Here is a 19,018-nt window from a genome sequence, read left to right on the forward strand (position 1 = left end):
GACCTTCCCTGATGACGTAGGTTTGACGGCTTGGTTTGGGAAACGCTAACCACTCCCCTCAAACCGTTAGACTGCTATGAGCAGAGATGGAGAGGAGGAGCGCTAGAGTAAAACCCTGCCCTCTGTTCAATATTCCTTTTCACTGGGAAATACGTCACAGCACTGGAGAAAAGTCGTTTGCAACTTCCGGTTCACGCGGACTTTAATAGTGAACTCGATTGATGTTGAAGCCTTAGGGCCCTATTTTAACGATCTGAAACGCAAGTGTCAAGCGCAAAGCGCAAGTAACTTTGTGGGCGAGTCTCGGCGCTGTTGCTATTTTCCCGGCGGGATAAATGACTCTTGCGCCAGGCGCAAATCTAAAATGGGTTGGTCTGAAGTAGCTTCATTATTCATAGGTGTGGTTTGGGCGTAACGTGAAATAAACCAATCAGGGCGTCATCTCACATTCCCTTTAAGAGCAGACGCGCTTTTTCCATAGCGGATTGCTATTGTAACGGCGGATTTGCCAGGCGCGCGCCAGGAGCGGTTCACAGCCAAGGAGAGCAACGCTCTCGTCACGGCCGTAAAAGAGAGAAGTTACAGTGAAATGGAGAAACCCACCCAAATTAACTTCGGTTAAACAGGCGTATGATAATTTGGGTAAATGTGTAAGCTAGATGTATGCTTTTATAATAAATTGTCTGTCTATCTATCTATCTATCTATCTATCTATCTATCTATCTATCTATCGTAATAATTTATGATTTGCAAAAATGAAAACTGCTGCTTCTGTGTGAGAGAATCAAAATGTATGCGCGTTGTGCACATGCTACATTGATTATGGCCAAGCATGCGCCCTTAAAATAGCATATGAATAACATGCGCAACGCGCCACTGACTTTAAACTATTTTTTCCTGGTTAGTGGCGCAATTGTTTTCTAAACCTGCAAAATAGCATGAAGGAACGTTTGCGCCGGAACACGCCTCCTCTTTGCGCTGAACCGCCCCCGCGAGCGCAAGTGTATTTCCTCACTTACCGACGTGCTTCTGTGGAGGGAAAAGTCCGCTTTGCGCGGGTGCAAAATAGGAATGATACATGCGTCGGTGTACAAAGTCACTTGCGCTGGGTGCAAGATAGGGCTTGTGGGCAGCGTTCTGACATATAGCGCATCAGGCGACCAAACTCGTGGTCCTTTCCCGATCCTGTGCCCCTCTCACCTCCTGTCTCTTTTTGACTGTCCTATCCAACAAAGGCAAAAATGCCTAACAATATAACTTAAAAAAAGAAAACTTGATTGATTGCGTATTTGGTACCTGTGAAAATGTATGTATAGTTACTGATTAAAACTGGATGCCAATCAAAACAATAAAGAAAAAAAGCAATCATACGCACCATGTTTCCATCCTCTGTGATATTTAGGTCGTAGCCACAGTTGAACGCAACGGCAGCTAGGTTTATTTCTGTCCAGCCATTGGCAGTACAGCTCTTCGAAATGTTTCCTGAAAATGGCAAAAGGGCGGTGAATACGTTAAAGGGGTGGTTGAGTGTGATTTCACTTTTCTAACTTTAGTTAGTGTGTAATGTTGCTGTTTGAGCATAAACAACATCTGCAAAGTTACAACGCTCAAAGTTCAAAGCAAAGGGAGATATTTGCTTTTAAAGAAAAGGACTACAACAAACGGCTGGTTGGGACTACACGACATTCCTCTCGGGTTAGTGACATCACTAACCCTAGAATTTACATAAACCCCGCCCCCGGGAACAAGCAGTCCATGTTGAGAAGAGGAAAAGTTGTTGTATAAGAGTACATTTGTGAGTCAGCTCAAAATTTAGCATCCATCTTTTCACATGCAATAGAAAGTCACTCTGTGTGCATCTCACAACAGTTCATATATGAGCAATTTATAGATTTATCATGACAGAATATCCTAATTGAAGATAGTTAACTCCACATCAGCAACATAAATTCATCAACTAACCATTCAGAGACGTCCTGTTGCATTCTACATGTTGTCACTTCTTCTTGAGTCTCTCCATCCTTATCTGACTCCATTTAACATTAAAGGCAGAACAGTTTCTGTCAGTTTAGTGTGTCTGCGTGAGGTAATAGCAGCTGCTAACACACACGAGCTCTTGAAACCCCGCCCTCTGCAGCAGCTCATTTGCATTTAAAGGGCCAGGCACAAAACGGTGCGTTTTTGCAAACCCTCAAAAAGTGACAACTTTAACTTGCTATATAAAAATATCTGTGGGGTATTTTGCACTAAAACTTCACACACACACTCTGGGGACATCATAGATATATTTTACATCTTGTGAAAGGGGCATTATACCACCACTTTAAACTAGAAGATTCAATCACAGCTTAATTCCTCCATGTAATCACTGCTACTCAGTCACACTTAAAAAGCATAGCCAAAAATGAGCTGACCGATTACTGCAAAACAAGCAAAGGAAATGAGCACTTCATGGATCTCAAGCGACCAATGAATTAATCAACAGGAAATTACTTACATCTACATGTACTGGAAAACTTGGAACATATCTTTTTTTTTTTTTATGTTGCAACACAAATTTTATGATCTTTGAATTTTATGAGCAAACTTTAATGGAATTATCTGACATTTTTTGGAACAGTTTTCCTTGCAATTTGGAGAAGCAAATTTCAGCAACTGATCACTGTGCTAAATGTTAATTGGTTTGAGAATCCTCTCAGGCCTGGAGGACTTCAAACTGAATGGAGCTGATTTGTGAAGTAAAGAGTACACAAGCTCATCATCAGCTAATCACGCTCTGCAGAGTGGAGGAGTGTAGTCCTGTCGGTCTTATCGCTGCCTGAAATACCAGCTGGACTTACTGGACACATTACATCACGCTTATCAAATTCATGACCTTTCTGCCATAGACTTGAGGCCAGATTTTTTGAGGGTTGATGTCACAACAGAAGATGAATGGAAAGGAATGGAATTTTAAAAAACAGCACCTCCTAAAATATTACCAGTATTACGAGGAAAGGATTGTAAATTTGCCTCTGACTTAACCGAGTATTAAAATGTCATACAGATATCTCACTCTGCATTTGGAAATATTTAGTTTTCTATCAAATAAATCAATTAAAAACAATAAAATAAAATAAAAGTTGAATGTACTGTTTGTCACTGGTTGTATTTTTATCTAACAAATTTCCCAGGGGAAAATTTGGCTCACAATTAGAGAGATTAGTCATGAATAAAACATCAACTTCTGCACCCCTGAAAATGTTACTCTCATTTGTAGGAACCTTGTCATCCTTGGGGAAAATTAGGGCATCAAAGAAGGTAGGCATAAACCTTTAGAGAACACATCAGGCTCCACTTGTGAACAGAGAAACATAACTGTGTGCAGGGTTTCATGTAAATCCACTGCACATTAATTATAACAGAAACTTTGTAACGAAATGTCAAACTCAGCTAGCTAAAAAAGCCTTTAATGAGTAGCATTTTCTCCATGCAATGCTTCTACAGTTAATTGACAGATTTTGACCACCCCATTCTGCCTGTTCACCAAGCCTTTAAACATGTTATCATGAACAGAGAAGCTGTTTTCTATTTCTGAAGTTAAACAGCAGCCCCACATCCAATTAAAATGGCTCTGTGGGAACCAAGAGGGGGAAAAAAACCTCACTCCAAAACACTGATTTTTTTTTTGGAACGTTTGATATGCATTTGGCAAGTTGTAGCGGTGATCATCTCCCTCAGATGGGACAGCTTGGAAACCTCATTATCAGTCTGCCAGCAGTATGTGTAGCTGATGATGTTATACCTCTGAGAGAGAAAATCTACATTTAGACAAAGTGAGGATTGGGGACATTCACAGTGCCTGCAACAGAATTCCATAAAATATGAGCTATTTTATAGTGATAACTAATAAACAGATTATAGTCAAAAACTGCTCCTGCTCATATCAGCATCCAGAGCTTGCAAAATCCTTCGATGACTCAATTTTTTATTCATGTCCATGACAAAAGCACTGTCATTCAGTATGTTTTTCCTAAATGACAATCTCCTCATCAAAATACATGTGCATTAAAAACGCATAAGACATTGTCTGTGTAATCTTAAGCAATGGGGCTAGACCGAGGCAGATAAGCTACTGCTGCTAGAGTCTGGGGTTGTTTTCAAAGAGGGATTGTCAGAAGAATGCTTTCATCATCCCGAAAGACAATGAGGATTGTCAGTGCCATGTATGAAGATGTGGACCGAACATGGGAGCTAATCAACCTGCTGTTATGTTATTTCAGAGCGTGCCTTTGAAGAGATCGTCTGCCTCGAAGCACGCTGCAGAAACACACGCTGGGCCTCAGAGGAGGCCTCAGATTTAAGCTCGCTCCTGTCAGAATTTACACAAGATTCATTGCCAGCCTGAAGGGAGAGGATGGGGGTTCTGGTAAAGTTTTGGTCCTTGTGCAAGTGTTGACAGTAGCATGACTTGTATAAACATGAATCCAACTGGGCTTTTGATAAAGCTCTTTGAGCAAAGTGTTATTACAGCAGCTTACTGCATTGAAGGTGAGTGTTTAGGTGTGTCCTTCTCTTTCAAATGCAAGCTACTTGATGTATTATTATGACAGCGGTTCCAAAAGTGGAACTATTGTGAGAAGTCGTAAGAATGTGGGTAATTAAAGAATATTCTGTGTTCAATACAAGCTAACCTCAATCCAACAGCATTTGTGGCATGCCTCCAAAAATAATGGTCACATTGAGGTACTTACAACTTACCGGAAAAGTTCGCTCCAGCTGGTAAACACCTTCGAGATTGGTCCGTGGTGATGATATAATAGGTAGGCTCCGCCTTCTTTGACGTGGTAATCTTCTCCAGTTCATTGCATTCCAGTTCAAAACATGAACACACTGGAGAGCCGCTTTATAGTAGAAAATTAAGTTGTATTTCTAATTGAAATTGAATTTTTTTTTGTTCAAAACTGTAAAACTGCTTGCTTTAAAGCAATACATTGTATAAAGTAGTTTATAAACATGATGTGACTTGACTGGAGTACCGAATTGCAGAGCTTCTGCAAACATGTCCTCATCGCTATGATCAGACGCTTTCTTAGCAGCTGTTTTCTCACTGCTGTCATTTTTGTTGTGTGTTGAATGGAAAGTGTGCATCACATACTTACATATTCATCAAAACGGGATGTTCCCTAACAGTATACCTGCTGGGCACGGATTTCAGAATTTACCCTAAGCGAAGAACGAAAAGGAACTTCGCGAGTATATTAGGGCCTTTATAGTCTTGTGTTATCAAGATGACAAATTTGTAAAATTGGATATAAGTAAATTTCAACACAAATAGTTAAGACAAATAGTGTTAATGTCTTGCATCTAAACTTTTATTTATATTTATGTATTTAAATTTTTACGACTTTTAATATTATTGCTAACTAAAATTATTAGAAATAAATTTTGACAATTGAAATAAAGCAGAAAGATGAAAAATATTAGAATTAAGATATTAGATGAAAAACTACAAGTTAAAATTTTGAAAGTTTAAAAAGTTTAAATTGAAGTACTAAAATTTCTCAAATTAAAACTGAAGAGTTCAGATGCAAAAGCCTCTAAGTGCCGTCTGAAATTTTCTTCTAGAATGATCATTTTTATCAAGCTCATATATTTAAGTTCAGTAATTTCACTTAAATGACAATTCATTTTCATTGCCATTTAAGTGAAATAACTGAACTTAAATATACGAGCTGGATAAAAATGATCATTCTAGAAGAAAATTTCAGACGGCACTTAGAGGCTTTTGCATCTGAACTCTTCAACTGAGCTAAAAATTATTTAAAGATATACAGAAATATTAAAAAAACAAACCTATAAAATTAACTTTTTTTTTTTTTATAAACTAAAGAGACAAATGGAAATACATTTTTGTAGAAATCAACATTAGGCCACACATTCTTGATTGAGCTTAACTACTGAACCATGAACTTTGTGTTTACCTTTGCTTTCAATGTAAAGTAACGTAGAACAGCTCTGGTTTGGTAAACTTTACTTCCTGAACATTTATATGAGGTGTGATCATGAGGTCATTGCCCTATTGACAGTGTGTTTGACTGAAGCATGAAAGTGAATGCTGAGTTATGAGCAAAGAAACCACTCTGAAAAGTTGAGAAGATTAATGACTGTATGTTTGCTGTAAAGCTCCTGGGTAAAAAGTTCACATGTGTTAGGACACTAGAAGCTCCACCCTCCATAAATTTATGACATGTCCCTGGATCTGTGCGCTGCCAAGTTTCGTAACGCTTGTTTTCCTTTCCATGCTCCTATAAAAATGAATTGCCTTTTGATTTGACCATAACACAAGACCTAGTAGATTCTTTTGAATCTGTAATCTGATACTACAACTGGACAGATTGAGCTTCAAGAAAGGAATTTTACTTCTGCTGGATAATATAGGAACAGCTGGCAAACTGGAATTGAGATTTAATCTTCAGGCTTGATTACACAAAGCATCAGTGCTATTAGGAAAGAGCCATAAACAAATATTTCTACACACACAACATTCCCAAATGGCTACATTTATGCAATTAAACACTTAAAAATGTCTGAAATTGTCTACGGAATTTTTTTTTTCCCTGAATTAAACTGCTTAAGATTCTAAGGTTTTGTTGTTGTTGTCGTTGTTTTGTGGATTTATAAAGTCAGTTCTCCATAAATTCACACTTATTTAGCTTGATAGGTGTTAGTGCTATATTTCTCTATAAAATAAATGCCACTTGGGTCGATTTTTTTCTGTGGCTAAAAAGAATTTATCAAAAATCAAACCCACAGTCAGTTCTACACAATACAGAAAGCTTAGATAGATAAAAATGTGTATGATTCATTTTGAGGCCATTAAATTAAGTGAATAGATTGAACTGGCTTTCCAAAAGCAATACAATCCAACTTATGGTTGCATAAATTTCGCATAGTTCCACTGAAATGAGCGTAATCGCAGCAAGTAGTGCAGAGTAAACTCTAGTGTGTACTGTAGGCACCCTAATAAAAACAATTCTATCTAATATTATCAATATTTACAGCTGAATATCTTTTAAACACTCTTTCTGCAATAAACACTGAGCATTTCTGGGAAATCAGTGCTAAGGAAAACAAACGTTTCCTTTGATTGGTCCAGAAAGCCTCAATCTGTTTGCTATAAATTAATGAGGATTTTTGCGTCCACTGGGTCCGTGCATGTCCTTTGTTCTTCCCTCTGGTTCATAAATTGTTCCATCAACATGTTATAGATGTCTCGGTCTCCTCTAAAATCCAGCTCAACATTCCCAGTCAGTTCGTTATCATTTTTTTCCCATCACATGATCATCAATTCGGCCAGCCCCCAAACTAATATACAGGTCTTTTCCCATTCACATCTGGCCTGTATCACAGCTCACCAAAGGCTATCTCCTGCATGAACTCTACACGATAAATCCACTGCATTTCACCCTGTACCATCTAAATCCCTCAAGCCATGTTTGGGATTTCTTCCAAAAAGCACTCTCTCAGAGCACTCAGAGTTTCACAGTAAAGGCATGCCCCTTTCAGCAAGACGGAGATATGACCTGGAAGCTATTAGAAATGTGTAAACAGTTCATATGATGAAATCAGGGTCGTAAATCAAAGCTGAAATTGTGACAGAAAGCGCAAATGAGTAGAAGAACATTCACATAAATAAACTTAAATTCTATATCATCTATACAGGGGTCTAGATAAAAACACATAGACACTTTCTATAGAAAAGACAGGCGTCACAGATACATCTTCAACACACGACAAGCCTTTGTAAGAGCTCGGCCAAAAATGCTGTATTTTTAAAGATGTGTCATTACAGAAATGACCTCTTAGAACTGCATGGATGTCACAGCTGCTTTTAAAGTAAGATCACTTTGAAAACCTTATTGATCCACACAGTAATTTTCCTTTACAATTTCATGATTACTGAGCAACCCACTCTCAAGAAATATTGGCAAACTTAACTGCCGTAGACTCCTCAGTTCCTCTGGACATTTCATTTCAACATGACTCCTTTTACTCCTCTGTGTGCTTGAGAGGGAAAAGAAAAATTTAAGAGCCAGGGACAAATCAAAATAAAGATTATTGCTGAAAATATGAAACGAAGGCTGTTCCATTAACTTTATGACAAAAGGCGTTTTTTTTTAAATTCCCCAGACCGTTACAAACACTAAAATAAATGAAGGTAAGGTTTCGCTTGAATGACGTCTGGCATGATAGGAGTGCTCATGTTTAAACCTGTCCATCAAAGGACAGTATGATTGACAGGTCTATTGGATAGTCTAGTAGAAAAGACAAGTCAGCAGCTGATGAATGCTCTATGAATGCAAGCTATTAAAATTATGCTGAAAGCAGTTTAGTTATTAGCCAGTCAGCAAAGAGTACATAAGTCAAGGACTCTAAAGGACATTCACTCATAAAGCAACATATATATACTCTTAAAAATAAAGATTCCAAAAGGGGGTTTTCATGGCAATGCCATAGAAATGCCATTTTCTACTATAAAGAACCTTTTGTACAATGGAAAGGTTTCATGGATGTTGAAGGTTCTATATGGAAACATTGATACCAAGGAAGAACCTTATTTTTAAGAGTGGAATGAAACATCCACATAAATCGGCGGTTCAGAATGTATCATGTTGCCTTTCTAAACAATCCCATAGTTTTTGTTTTCACCCCACAAGTCAAGTATAAATCATCAGGTCAAATATACACTACAGTTAAAAAATTGGGGTCGATTTTAAAATGTTTTTATAAGAAATCTATTATGCTCACCAAGGCTTCAAAAATATAGTAAAAAAAAAGTAATATTGTGAAATATTAATACAATTTCATAATAATAATCATTCATAATAATAATAATAATTTTCTATTTTAATATATTTTAAAATGTAATTTATTTATGTGATGGCAAAGCTGAATTTTCAGCAGCCATTGCATCCTTCAGAAATCCTTCTAATTCGCTGCTCAAGAAACATTTCCAATTATCAATGTTGAAAACAGTTGAGCTGCTTAATATTTTTTTGTGGAAACCGTGATTTTTTTATTTCTTTTGATGAATAGAAAGTTCAAAAGAACAGTGTTTATTTAAAATAGAAATATTTTGTAGCATTATAAATGATTTTACTGTCACTTTTGATCAATTTAATGCATCTGTGCATAAAAGTATTCATTTATGTAAAAAAAGAATACTGACCCCAAACAGTAGTGTGTGTGTGTGTGTGTGTGTGTGTGTGTGTGTGTGTGTGTGTGTGTGTGTGTGTGTGTATTACATTGAAACACCCTTTTATAAATGGGTGATATAATAAAAAATATGTATGCAAAAAAGATATTGTCATGTCTGCTTCTTGGTATCCATAAAAACACAGCTACCTTGATTTCATGTTCTGTTGCTAAATACACAGCTAATCCTGATTATCCTAACGCAACCACAAAAGGCTTACTGAATGGTATTAAAAGTTAGCTATGGCTTTCCTTGTTTGAATAAATTACAGTAGTCATGAATTCTCAGCAAATAATTGCCCACCAGGCTCTCCCCAGAGAAAGTCACATGATTACAGTTTGTGTGTAAATATCGCTGCTAAACTACAGCAGCAGGTCCCAATAACAGAGACAATCTTTCTCTTGTGTCCAGACAAAGACTAATCAGAAGAACTCAGAAAAAGGCTTTGGCATAGTCTTTAAATAATGTGATGTTGGTTATGATGCTAATTCAGTCATAACGAGGACATTTGCTTTCTCTGAAAATAAGTCTCTAAGAGGTTGCAGTACTACTAGTGACTTTCAAGCAATACCAAAGCACTTTTCCTCTTCGGTCCCCCTACAGGTTGGAAGCGGAATTGTCCATTACCGCTGTCGTAAATAATTTAGCCTACCACAACCTACCATCGCACACACGCTATTTGTTTATCCAGCACCGCCTTTGGAAATAACGATGTCCACAGAAAAGGTGGAGTATGTTGCATGATTTTATGTTGCCTCCTTCAGCTCTCGCCAACGAGTGTAAGCTGGTCCAATGTTCACTCTAGTTAAAGCTCTTTCTCTATCATGCTCCCGTTTTCTTTTCTTCGCCTCCTCCGACATCATAACCTACCTTTTATTTGCAGACTCTGTCATGATGACAATTCAAAAGCTACCTGGCTGCTTGGTATCTTCCATTTATATGCCGAGTATGCTCCAACCAGAGCCTTGCTCCACCTATTGGCTATTGCAACGCTTGCCGTAAAGCAAGTCAAATTTGTAGTTTCTTATGTCTCTCTAACAACAGATCCGCTACCCGATCTGGCAAACTTGCATAGTGCAGTTATAGCCGATAGAGGGCCGCAAAGCGAATGCAGAAGTGCCGTTCACCCTGTTGCGAGTTGATGAACCACTGAAACGATTTTGGAAACATTATTTTAAGGTACAAAAGAATCTTTGGTGTTGCTTTAAAAGACGTTATCAAGAATGATAAGAAATAGAATAATGTTGAAAACACAAGGAGAAAGACAGGAGGTTTATTGAAAAACATTTTGCATCTCTATATTTATTGGAAAAGATATTGACATACCTCTCTGATCACTGATATGGCTGAAGTAATTTGGACAGGGGATGGTGACCAGCTCTCCAATACTGGCTGATGGCCAACACGCTAGATCCCATTCACCTGTGCAACCTGACCACAGAAATGAAGAAAAACTGATTAGGGGATGGAAACTGACAAAATACTGCCACCTAATCAAGTTTTAATTGGTGACAGGATCTAGATTGTTTCTTTAATTGGTCAATAGAATCCTGTACAATTATTGTGGTTCTTGACAATTTAAAGTCACGATGTAACGTAAGTAGCAAAATATATTTTCTTTCATGTTGTATTGTACTTAAAAAATGAAGTGTGGGGAATTGGTTGGCTCAATATATCCATCGGTTGTTGATTGAATGGAGAAAAATCTGAAAGCAAGTTTTAAGTTGATTGTAAGAAAGGGACTAAATGATTAAAGAAGTCCGGCATATGTCACCAGTCTATAATTTCACCGGAAGATCGAATTATGACATTTTGTTTAAGAATTATGAGGTCAAAACAGATTTTAATATAAAAACATATGCATGGATGAATCATTCACGATAAGATCAATAATATTCATTTAGATAATAGATAGGGTGAGTTTAAATTGTGTTACACGATTTGATTTGCTGAATTAATTCCATATTTAATTATTCGCTCTGAGAATCAAATAATTTTAAAATCCAACTGATATCAGATTTTTATAACAGACTGGGCTACATGATATAGAGAAACCAATCAAACACAATGCCATGGGAGTGAGCTTTATCAAAGTACATCTCACAGTCTGAGAAAACCATTTGCATATTGGTCTAAGATATATTACTCAAGGGAGATTTGTGATTGAGATTTACATCACAGGACACACAAATGACAACACACAACTTTGACACACTAGCCACAATCAGACCTCAGTTTCATACAACTAGCTTTTGCAATTGCTTTGTCCATTAAGAACAAAATCAATATGAGATTAGGTAGGAATAGGCAGCGTTTCTGTTTGATGAGGTACATGCCCAATAGTCAAACACTGAAGCTCTTGGTGAAGTCCACAAACTAAGACACCTGCAAGTTTAATTTACTAGCTTTTTCACACACACAAATGTGTTGAATCACACCACTGCTCTGAAACAACCTCTGATTAAATCATGCAGATAATGACAGTGAAACCACCTCATGTTGTGAAGATCGCACTGTACAGAATGACATTTCTGCCTAATTAGCCAGCATACCTTTGTAACCTCTTCTAAAACCTGATAAGTTATGACCCAGACAAGCAAATACAAAACTGTAAATTATTCTAGTAATTAAGGTGCTCTAATATGTGATGTGTTATTAGAATTTGCAATTAAATGTGTTATCATGGGTTCATTTGTGGTTATTGTCCTCCTTGCCAGTAATAAACAGTCAGGATAAAACTTGAACTCACTATACTAGTGACCTTTTTTTCATGTTTTTCCATCATCACAGCAGAATCAGACTTTAATATTGAGGTGAAAAAAGGCGCAATTCATATAATTTCAGTGATTTTTAGCAGACAAAAAAGCATCATTGGAAAAGGCTCTACAGGGCTTTAAGGGACTTAAAGGGTTAGTTCACACAAAAATGAAAATTCTGTCATTCATCACTCACCCTCATGTCGCTCCAAACCCATAAGACCTTCATCCATCTTCGAAACACAAATGAAGATATTTTTGAATAAATCTGAGAGCTTTCTGACCCCCTTATAGACTACAATGTAATCACTACTTTCAATGCCCAGAAAGCTAGTACATACATTGTTGAAATAGTCGATGTGACTACAGTGGTTCAACCTTAATGTTATGCAGCAATGAGAATACTTTTTGTGCGCAAAAAAACAAAAACAAAAATAACGACTTTTTTCAACTATCTCTTCTCTGCCATGTCAGTCTTTTCACAAAGTAAACACAGTGCAGTGTGTCCTGGTTCTATGTCAGTACGTCGGCTCAGTATTGGCCGGCTCCTGTGTCAGAATCACACACATGTGTTGCGATGCCCACTTGAACAGAGTTAGAGACTGACACAAAAGAAAGTCTTTTTTTTGGTGGCACACAAAAAGTATTCTCGTCGCTTCATAAAATTAAGATTGAACCACTGTAGTCACATGGACTATTTTAACAATGTCTTTACTACCTTTCTGGGCCTTGAAAGTGGTAACGTTACAGTCTTGGAGGGTCAGAAAGCTCTCGAATTTCATCAAAAATATCTTAATTTGTGTTCCGATGATGAACGAAGGTGGGTTTGGAACGTCATGAGGGTGGGTAATTAATACCAGAATTTTTTTTTTTTTGTAAACTAACCCTTTAATAACATGGAATGTGACCGCGTGTGAATCTGGACTGAACTGAATTCAGTGGGTACCACATGGATTTGCTCTCTGAACAAAGTCTAAGATCTAATCAATGATGGAAAAATAATGCATAAAAAACTGATTTTGTTAACCACAAGCAAAACCAACCTGCTGAGGTTTTACAAAAGCCCTATTCAGACGGGACTAGTTTAACATGGAGAGGTGGGGTAAAGTAATTATTAGCAGAGATTTTAAGCTGGCCGTCCGACTCCCGGACGGCCAGCTCTAGGGAGGGTTCTGGTCGTCCCAAACGTCTTCCATTTAAGGATTATGGAGGCCACTGTGCTCTTAGGGCGTTTTTCCACTGGGTTCGTTTGCTGCGGTCCGAACCCGAGTGCGCTAGTTCCCGGCGCCCCCCGCAGCGTTGGTCTGGTTTCACACTCAATTAGTTGTATCGAACCCAGGTGCGTTTGCAGTGATCTTACGTCATCGCAAACGCACACGGAAAACGCATGGAGAATACAACTCGTGTGAGGAAACAATGATATTCGACAGTGATACGCATGCGCGGGATACTATACTTCCTGAACAGGCGCGCACCCGAGTCCGTGTTGCTTGCACATTAACGCGAACCGCACCACGGTTCGGGAGCAACCGAGCTCAGACCACCTCCTCCAGGTAGTCTCGGGTTCAGTACTCTAGTGCGCACCTGGGTCCGATGACAGCGTTCACATTAGCGATTTTTCATGCGAACTGTGCCCCGGTCCGCACTAAACTGCCAGTGTGAAAGCGCCCTTAGGAACCTTAAGTGCAGCAGAATTTTTTTTGTAACCTTGGCCAGATCTGTGCCTTGCCACAATTCTGTCTCTGAGCTCTTCAGGCAGTTCCTTTGACCTCATGATTCTCATTTGCTCTGACATGCACTGTGAGCTGTAAGGTCTTATATAGACAGGTGTGTGGCTTTCCTAATCAAGTCCAATCAGTATAATCAAACACAGCTGGACTCAAATGAAGGTGTAGAACCATCTCAAGGATGATCAGAAGAAATGGACAGCACCTGAGTTAAATATATGAGTGTCACAGCAAAGGGTCTGAATACTTAGGACCATGTGATATTTCAGTTTTTCTATTTTAATACATGTGCAAAAATGTCAACAATTCTGTGTTTTTCTGTCAATATGGGGTGCTGTGTGTACAATAATGAGAAAAAAAAAAGAACTTAAATGATTTTAGCAAATGGCTGCAATATAACAAAGAGTGAAAAATGTAAGGGGGTCTGAATACTTTCCGTACCCACTGTATATATAAATATAGGTTGATAGGTTGCGCACGTGATATCAGGAAGCAGCGTAATACACACATGACGACAGGAGGGTGACGACAATGCACAAATTGAGTTACCCCTCCCACTTCTGCTAGTTTTACTGAAATATCTTATCCCGTACGAATTGGCCATTAATATTACAGACGTCCTGTGGTAAAATTACTCCATCTACCCTTGTAAAGTTAATCCCGTCCGAACAGGGCTTAAGCCACTGCTCTGAAACAACCTCTGATTAAATCATGCAGATAATGACAGTGAAACCACCAAATGTTGTGAAGATCGCACTGCACAGAATGACATTTCTAGCCAGCATACCTTTGTAACCTCTTCTAAAACCTGAAAAGTTAACCCAGACAAGCAAATACAAAACAACAATAATATAGCCAATGTCTAGAGTAGAAGTTTGAGCTGACTGCAGTTTGTGGGAAGATGTAAAGGAAAAAAATATTGACACTTTTGCAGAAATGCAGATAAGCAGCAGAGGTTTTTTTTCTTTTTTTTTTTTTGCACACTAGCCATTTAATCAGATCTTAACACACTTAAAATGTTGCTCTAGCAGTATTAGGCCAACCTCATATTCCTTTTTTTTTTTTTTTACGCTGTTTTATGTTTGCAGGAGTTATGCTGGTATTTCTAGTTGATGAACATTGATGAACAAGTGATCACATTAAAAAGCAGAGACCTTTAGCATTACAATCACAGAACTTACTGGTACACTGTAAAAAATATTTGTAGTTTTTATAGAAAAAGACGGTAAAAATGCTACAGTAAAACCCTTAATTTGTTAACTGGTTTACCATTGCATTATATGTAATTTTGCAAGTAAAAACTATGAATTACCATATAAATTATGGTGAGAAAAAGTAAAATGAATTTCCCAGAAGTCCCTGTGTGACACATCACATTATGTTTCATTCAGTAATGTACATTAGGGCATTTTATGTTATAGCATTATTTGAGTGTTGCCCTGATGGTGTTTTGTCTTTTTGTGTATGACCTTGTGCACCTTCTGCATAAGTACTGGACATGTTTTATGGACAGGTCACTAATGAGTCATCATGTGGCTTTCAGTTGTACCACCTGTATTAATATGGTGGTTATCATTTTAAGGTAAAAGGTAGATTTTGGTAACCATATCTGTCGATTTTTACTAAAAATGTAACAGAATTTTTTTTACAGCGTATATCACCAATATAAAGAAATCACACTGTCTTTACATGCATACATTGTCATACAGTGAAGGATATGCAGTGTACATACCTGACGTGATGTTTTCCAGCTTGGACAAACACTCCCTTTTCTCCCACATGACCTCACACATCTGGACAGACAGCATCTGTACAAGATTCTGACATGAGGTATGTTTTCTTGCAATAAAATATATATACATTTTTTGAAGTTCTAAAAAATACTACATCACATTTCCGAATAGCAACAAACCTTTCATCACATTACAAGCTGAACATAATTACTGTTTGAAGAGAATAAAGTGAACTGGTTCCACATGTGACACTGCCTCTCTCTTTTCCTGAGTGTCATGCAGATTTGATGAAGGGTATGACAATTCATGTTGTTCCTTCCATTTTACATAGCAATTTAACAAGTGTAGCATAAGTACCTGAGCTATGCTGAGCTCTTAATAATGTCTCCTTTCACTTCTGTCGATCCCTAAAGAACTAACCTCTTGACATCTATATGGTGGAAAAATGTACAACATAAATTATTTGTCTTAAAGCTGTGTCTCTGCAGCTGTATCCAATTTTCCTTAAAAATGTAGGCTGTATTATAAGAATATGCTCTCATGGATTCCTCCATAAAGCACCAGAGGACAGTGAGATTTATGGCAGGTACTCTGGCAGATGAGGCCATTGAGAGGTGGCATCAATAAAAACTTCACTGTAGAGCTATGGTTACTCCCAAACCAGTATGCTTACAGAAAGTATGACCATCTGGGACAAATGTTACTCCAGTGTACCCAACCGGTCAATATGTGTGATCAACAGCAGTGTTTTGCCCATCAAAAAGACTCAAAAGTGCCTTCATCAACACCGGACCAGAAACGTGTCCCTTTTAACTCATATTTTGCTGAATCTCATTTAGTATAATGATTAATATTATTACATCATTTCTGAACAAAAAAAGATCTAAATAGGCAGGGTGAAACGTACTCATCAACGTACTCAGCACATAAAATGTAATCCACACACATTTTTAGCTAGCATATATTAATCCCTATTTTCTTGTTTCTTTCTGTTTTATAGGTTTAACAAAGCAGAATCTAAATCTTTTCACATACTGACAGATCTACTGGACTGATCCTGCCATTCAATCTTGATCTTTTTCAATTAAACCAGGTGAAAACGAGCGTTCACAATATTTAATGTGCAGAGCAAACAATAGCATATACTGTACTGCGTGGGGTGAAGTGAATGAATTCAGTGGCACGGTGAGCTGTACAGAGACCTGAGTCACTACAGTCTGCAGTGAGGAAGGAGCTTATCAAGGACAGTGGACACATGGATGAACAGAGAAGAAAATGAGAGTTGTTACCATGGTGTCACAATATAAGAAAACCATTCGATTTCACAATTTCAAATAGCATGATCAACAATATGACAACCACTTTAGATGGTGAACATATGCTGTATAGAGGAATCTTCCCATAGTAACTCTGCTTCTGCAAACTGATAGGCAACTGATTTCCCTGGTTAACCAGCAAAAATGATTTTAACCTGCATAAATGTTAGAAGATTTCTAACATTAGCAGCACAAAAAAATGGTGATATGTAATGTGTCATAAATATAATGATGTAACGCATTAACACTTCAGCACCTTTTATAAAATGTTACCTAAAATGTAAAACCTTAGGAAATGCTTTAAGTAAATCAATAAACAAAAAAGTCTAGATTTATTTTGATGGAAATCTGACATCCACACTTGCAACTGCCAACTAAAGATGCTGTCTTTTTAAACGATTGGGCTGTAAATGACACTGCAAACTCCACACTTGAACAAGATCTGATTAGCATTCACCTGTATAAATCAGCTTTAATGATAATGTCTTTGAATGGCCAATGCTTTATCAATATATCAGAGAAAGTTTCAGTTTAAGTGAAGTTCTCTTATCCAGACAAGTATGTCCTGTCAGCCTAGTTTTTATCTTAAATTGGATTAATTTCTGACGAATAATGCAGTAAAATTCTAATTGATTGCATTTCATCGGTGCTAGCAGAAAAGTCAATGTAATACAATGAGTCTCATGAAATGTAGGCAAGTTTAATTCCATTCCGTTTCAAAACTCTGCTGTATATGAGAGGAAACGCACAGCAGCTGCTTTGAGACAGAAGAGCAACAGTTTGAGTCTCATTTATTTAAATATTTGTCAGGAAGATTTATTCAAATCAACGTGGCCTTCAAATTTTAAACGCAAACATTCTTCAATGAAAAAATAAGAATGAAAAAGCATCCAAACTATCTATAAATCCTTGGACCTGACACATTTGTTTGAGGACTAGATGTGTTAAAAGTATAGGCTACTTCATTGCTTTTCTTTCGTCGATGACTAATTACGTGGGAAACCGAATGAAGTGTTGATACTCACAGGTCCGAACGAGCAGGCTAGGAATAAAATCAGCATTCGTTTAGATATATCCATTTCAGCCGGTTTAGCAGTTGACTGAGAGCGCTTGACGAAAGTATCGATGCACAGAGACAAGTTGACGGTAGAAAAGTAACTGACAAAGAATCCGAAGCGTCAGCCAACTACGCGCTGCGCGCGCGGGCACTCCGGTGCGCGTGGGTTCACCAGTCGTACTCGCCGCGAGACCTGTCCATGTTTCTCCTTAATCCAAAAAACACTTCATTCACAAACGACTCTGGAATGATGCGAAGCCATTCACAACTGGCGTTTGCATAAACCACGTAGACACCTGACACGTGTGAGGTGGATTGTAAAAATCCAAGGTAGTCGATCCACGTCCTAAACCCTCACTTCCAAAGTATGTGTGTGTGTGTGTGTGTGTGTGTGTGTAGTCTAGTAGCAGCACACCACTGAATAAAAGCGCTGAATGACTCATTCTCTGTCTTAACCTGTACGCACAGCTTCTGCGCTCTTTAATTTAGTGCGCAGATTTTGTTCTCCTGTAAACTGTCACCCAATGCGCATCTTTTGCTATTTTCTCTCTTAAATTAAAACTAAAACAGAGCTCTCTGAACAATTAAACTTCCATATATCACAGCTTCTGATTTCTTCTGCTTCCCATTGAACAGAAACTGTTCTATTCGATTATTTTCTGCAGTTAAACCAAACGGTATGTTGTAATATTCAACATGTCATATGCAAGACAATAATGTAAACTGACACGCCAATGTAAATAGGCCTATGTGAGCCCTTGCAATCCCAAGTTGCCAATAATCACCAATAACTCACTGGTGGAAGTGCTTCGGGAATCTAAATGTAAATGCCTTCATGGAAATTTCTTTCATTGGTGGAGAAATGTAGAGTTAATCAAAAGCAGATATGTATGCATATGTGCTTGAAGCATGAAATCATTCATTTTGAAAGCATAATGGAGAGTCTAATAGCCTATAGATTAGCCAACCCACAGCATGAGCTCTTATTGTTGTTTTTGAAAGAACCTGCCAGAACAAGAGAAGTGAATGTAGCCTATACTCAATGTATGTGAAATGGTGGACATGCCCTAAAAAAATTATATTCCTTTTAATTTGTCAGGGTTCACATACTCTCAGCTCACTGATCTTTCAAAAAACGATAGGCTACATACTATACATTCCTTCAGATTTACTGCTCATTTAGATGCATTG

General features: G+C 37.8%; 1 protein-coding gene across 1 annotated transcript in view; it reads right to left on the reverse strand.

Annotated features, from left to right (window-relative positions):
• vipr1a (vasoactive intestinal peptide receptor 1a) overlaps nucleotides 1-18,808 on the reverse strand; it is a 34,654-nt gene extending 15,846 nt beyond the window's left edge. Inside the window, exons 1-4 of the mRNA XM_082174384.1 lie at nucleotides 17,796-18,808; nucleotides 15,454-15,529; nucleotides 10,565-10,669; nucleotides 1,376-1,482 (exon numbers count right to left, since the gene is read on the reverse strand). Coding sequence (XP_082030510.1) covers nucleotides 1,376-1,482; nucleotides 10,565-10,669; nucleotides 15,454-15,529; nucleotides 17,796-17,849 — 342 coding nt within the window. The 5' untranslated portion in view covers nucleotides 17,850-18,808. The remainder of the gene's footprint in view (nucleotides 1-1,375; nucleotides 1,483-10,564; nucleotides 10,670-15,453; nucleotides 15,530-17,795) is intronic.
• Between the last annotated feature and the right edge of the window lie 210 nt (nucleotides 18,809-19,018).

Source organism: Leuciscus leuciscus (assembly GCF_965113295.1).
Source record: "Leuciscus leuciscus genome assembly, chromosome: 6".
Lineage (NCBI taxonomy): Eukaryota > Metazoa > Chordata > Actinopteri > Cypriniformes > Leuciscidae > Leuciscus > Leuciscus leuciscus.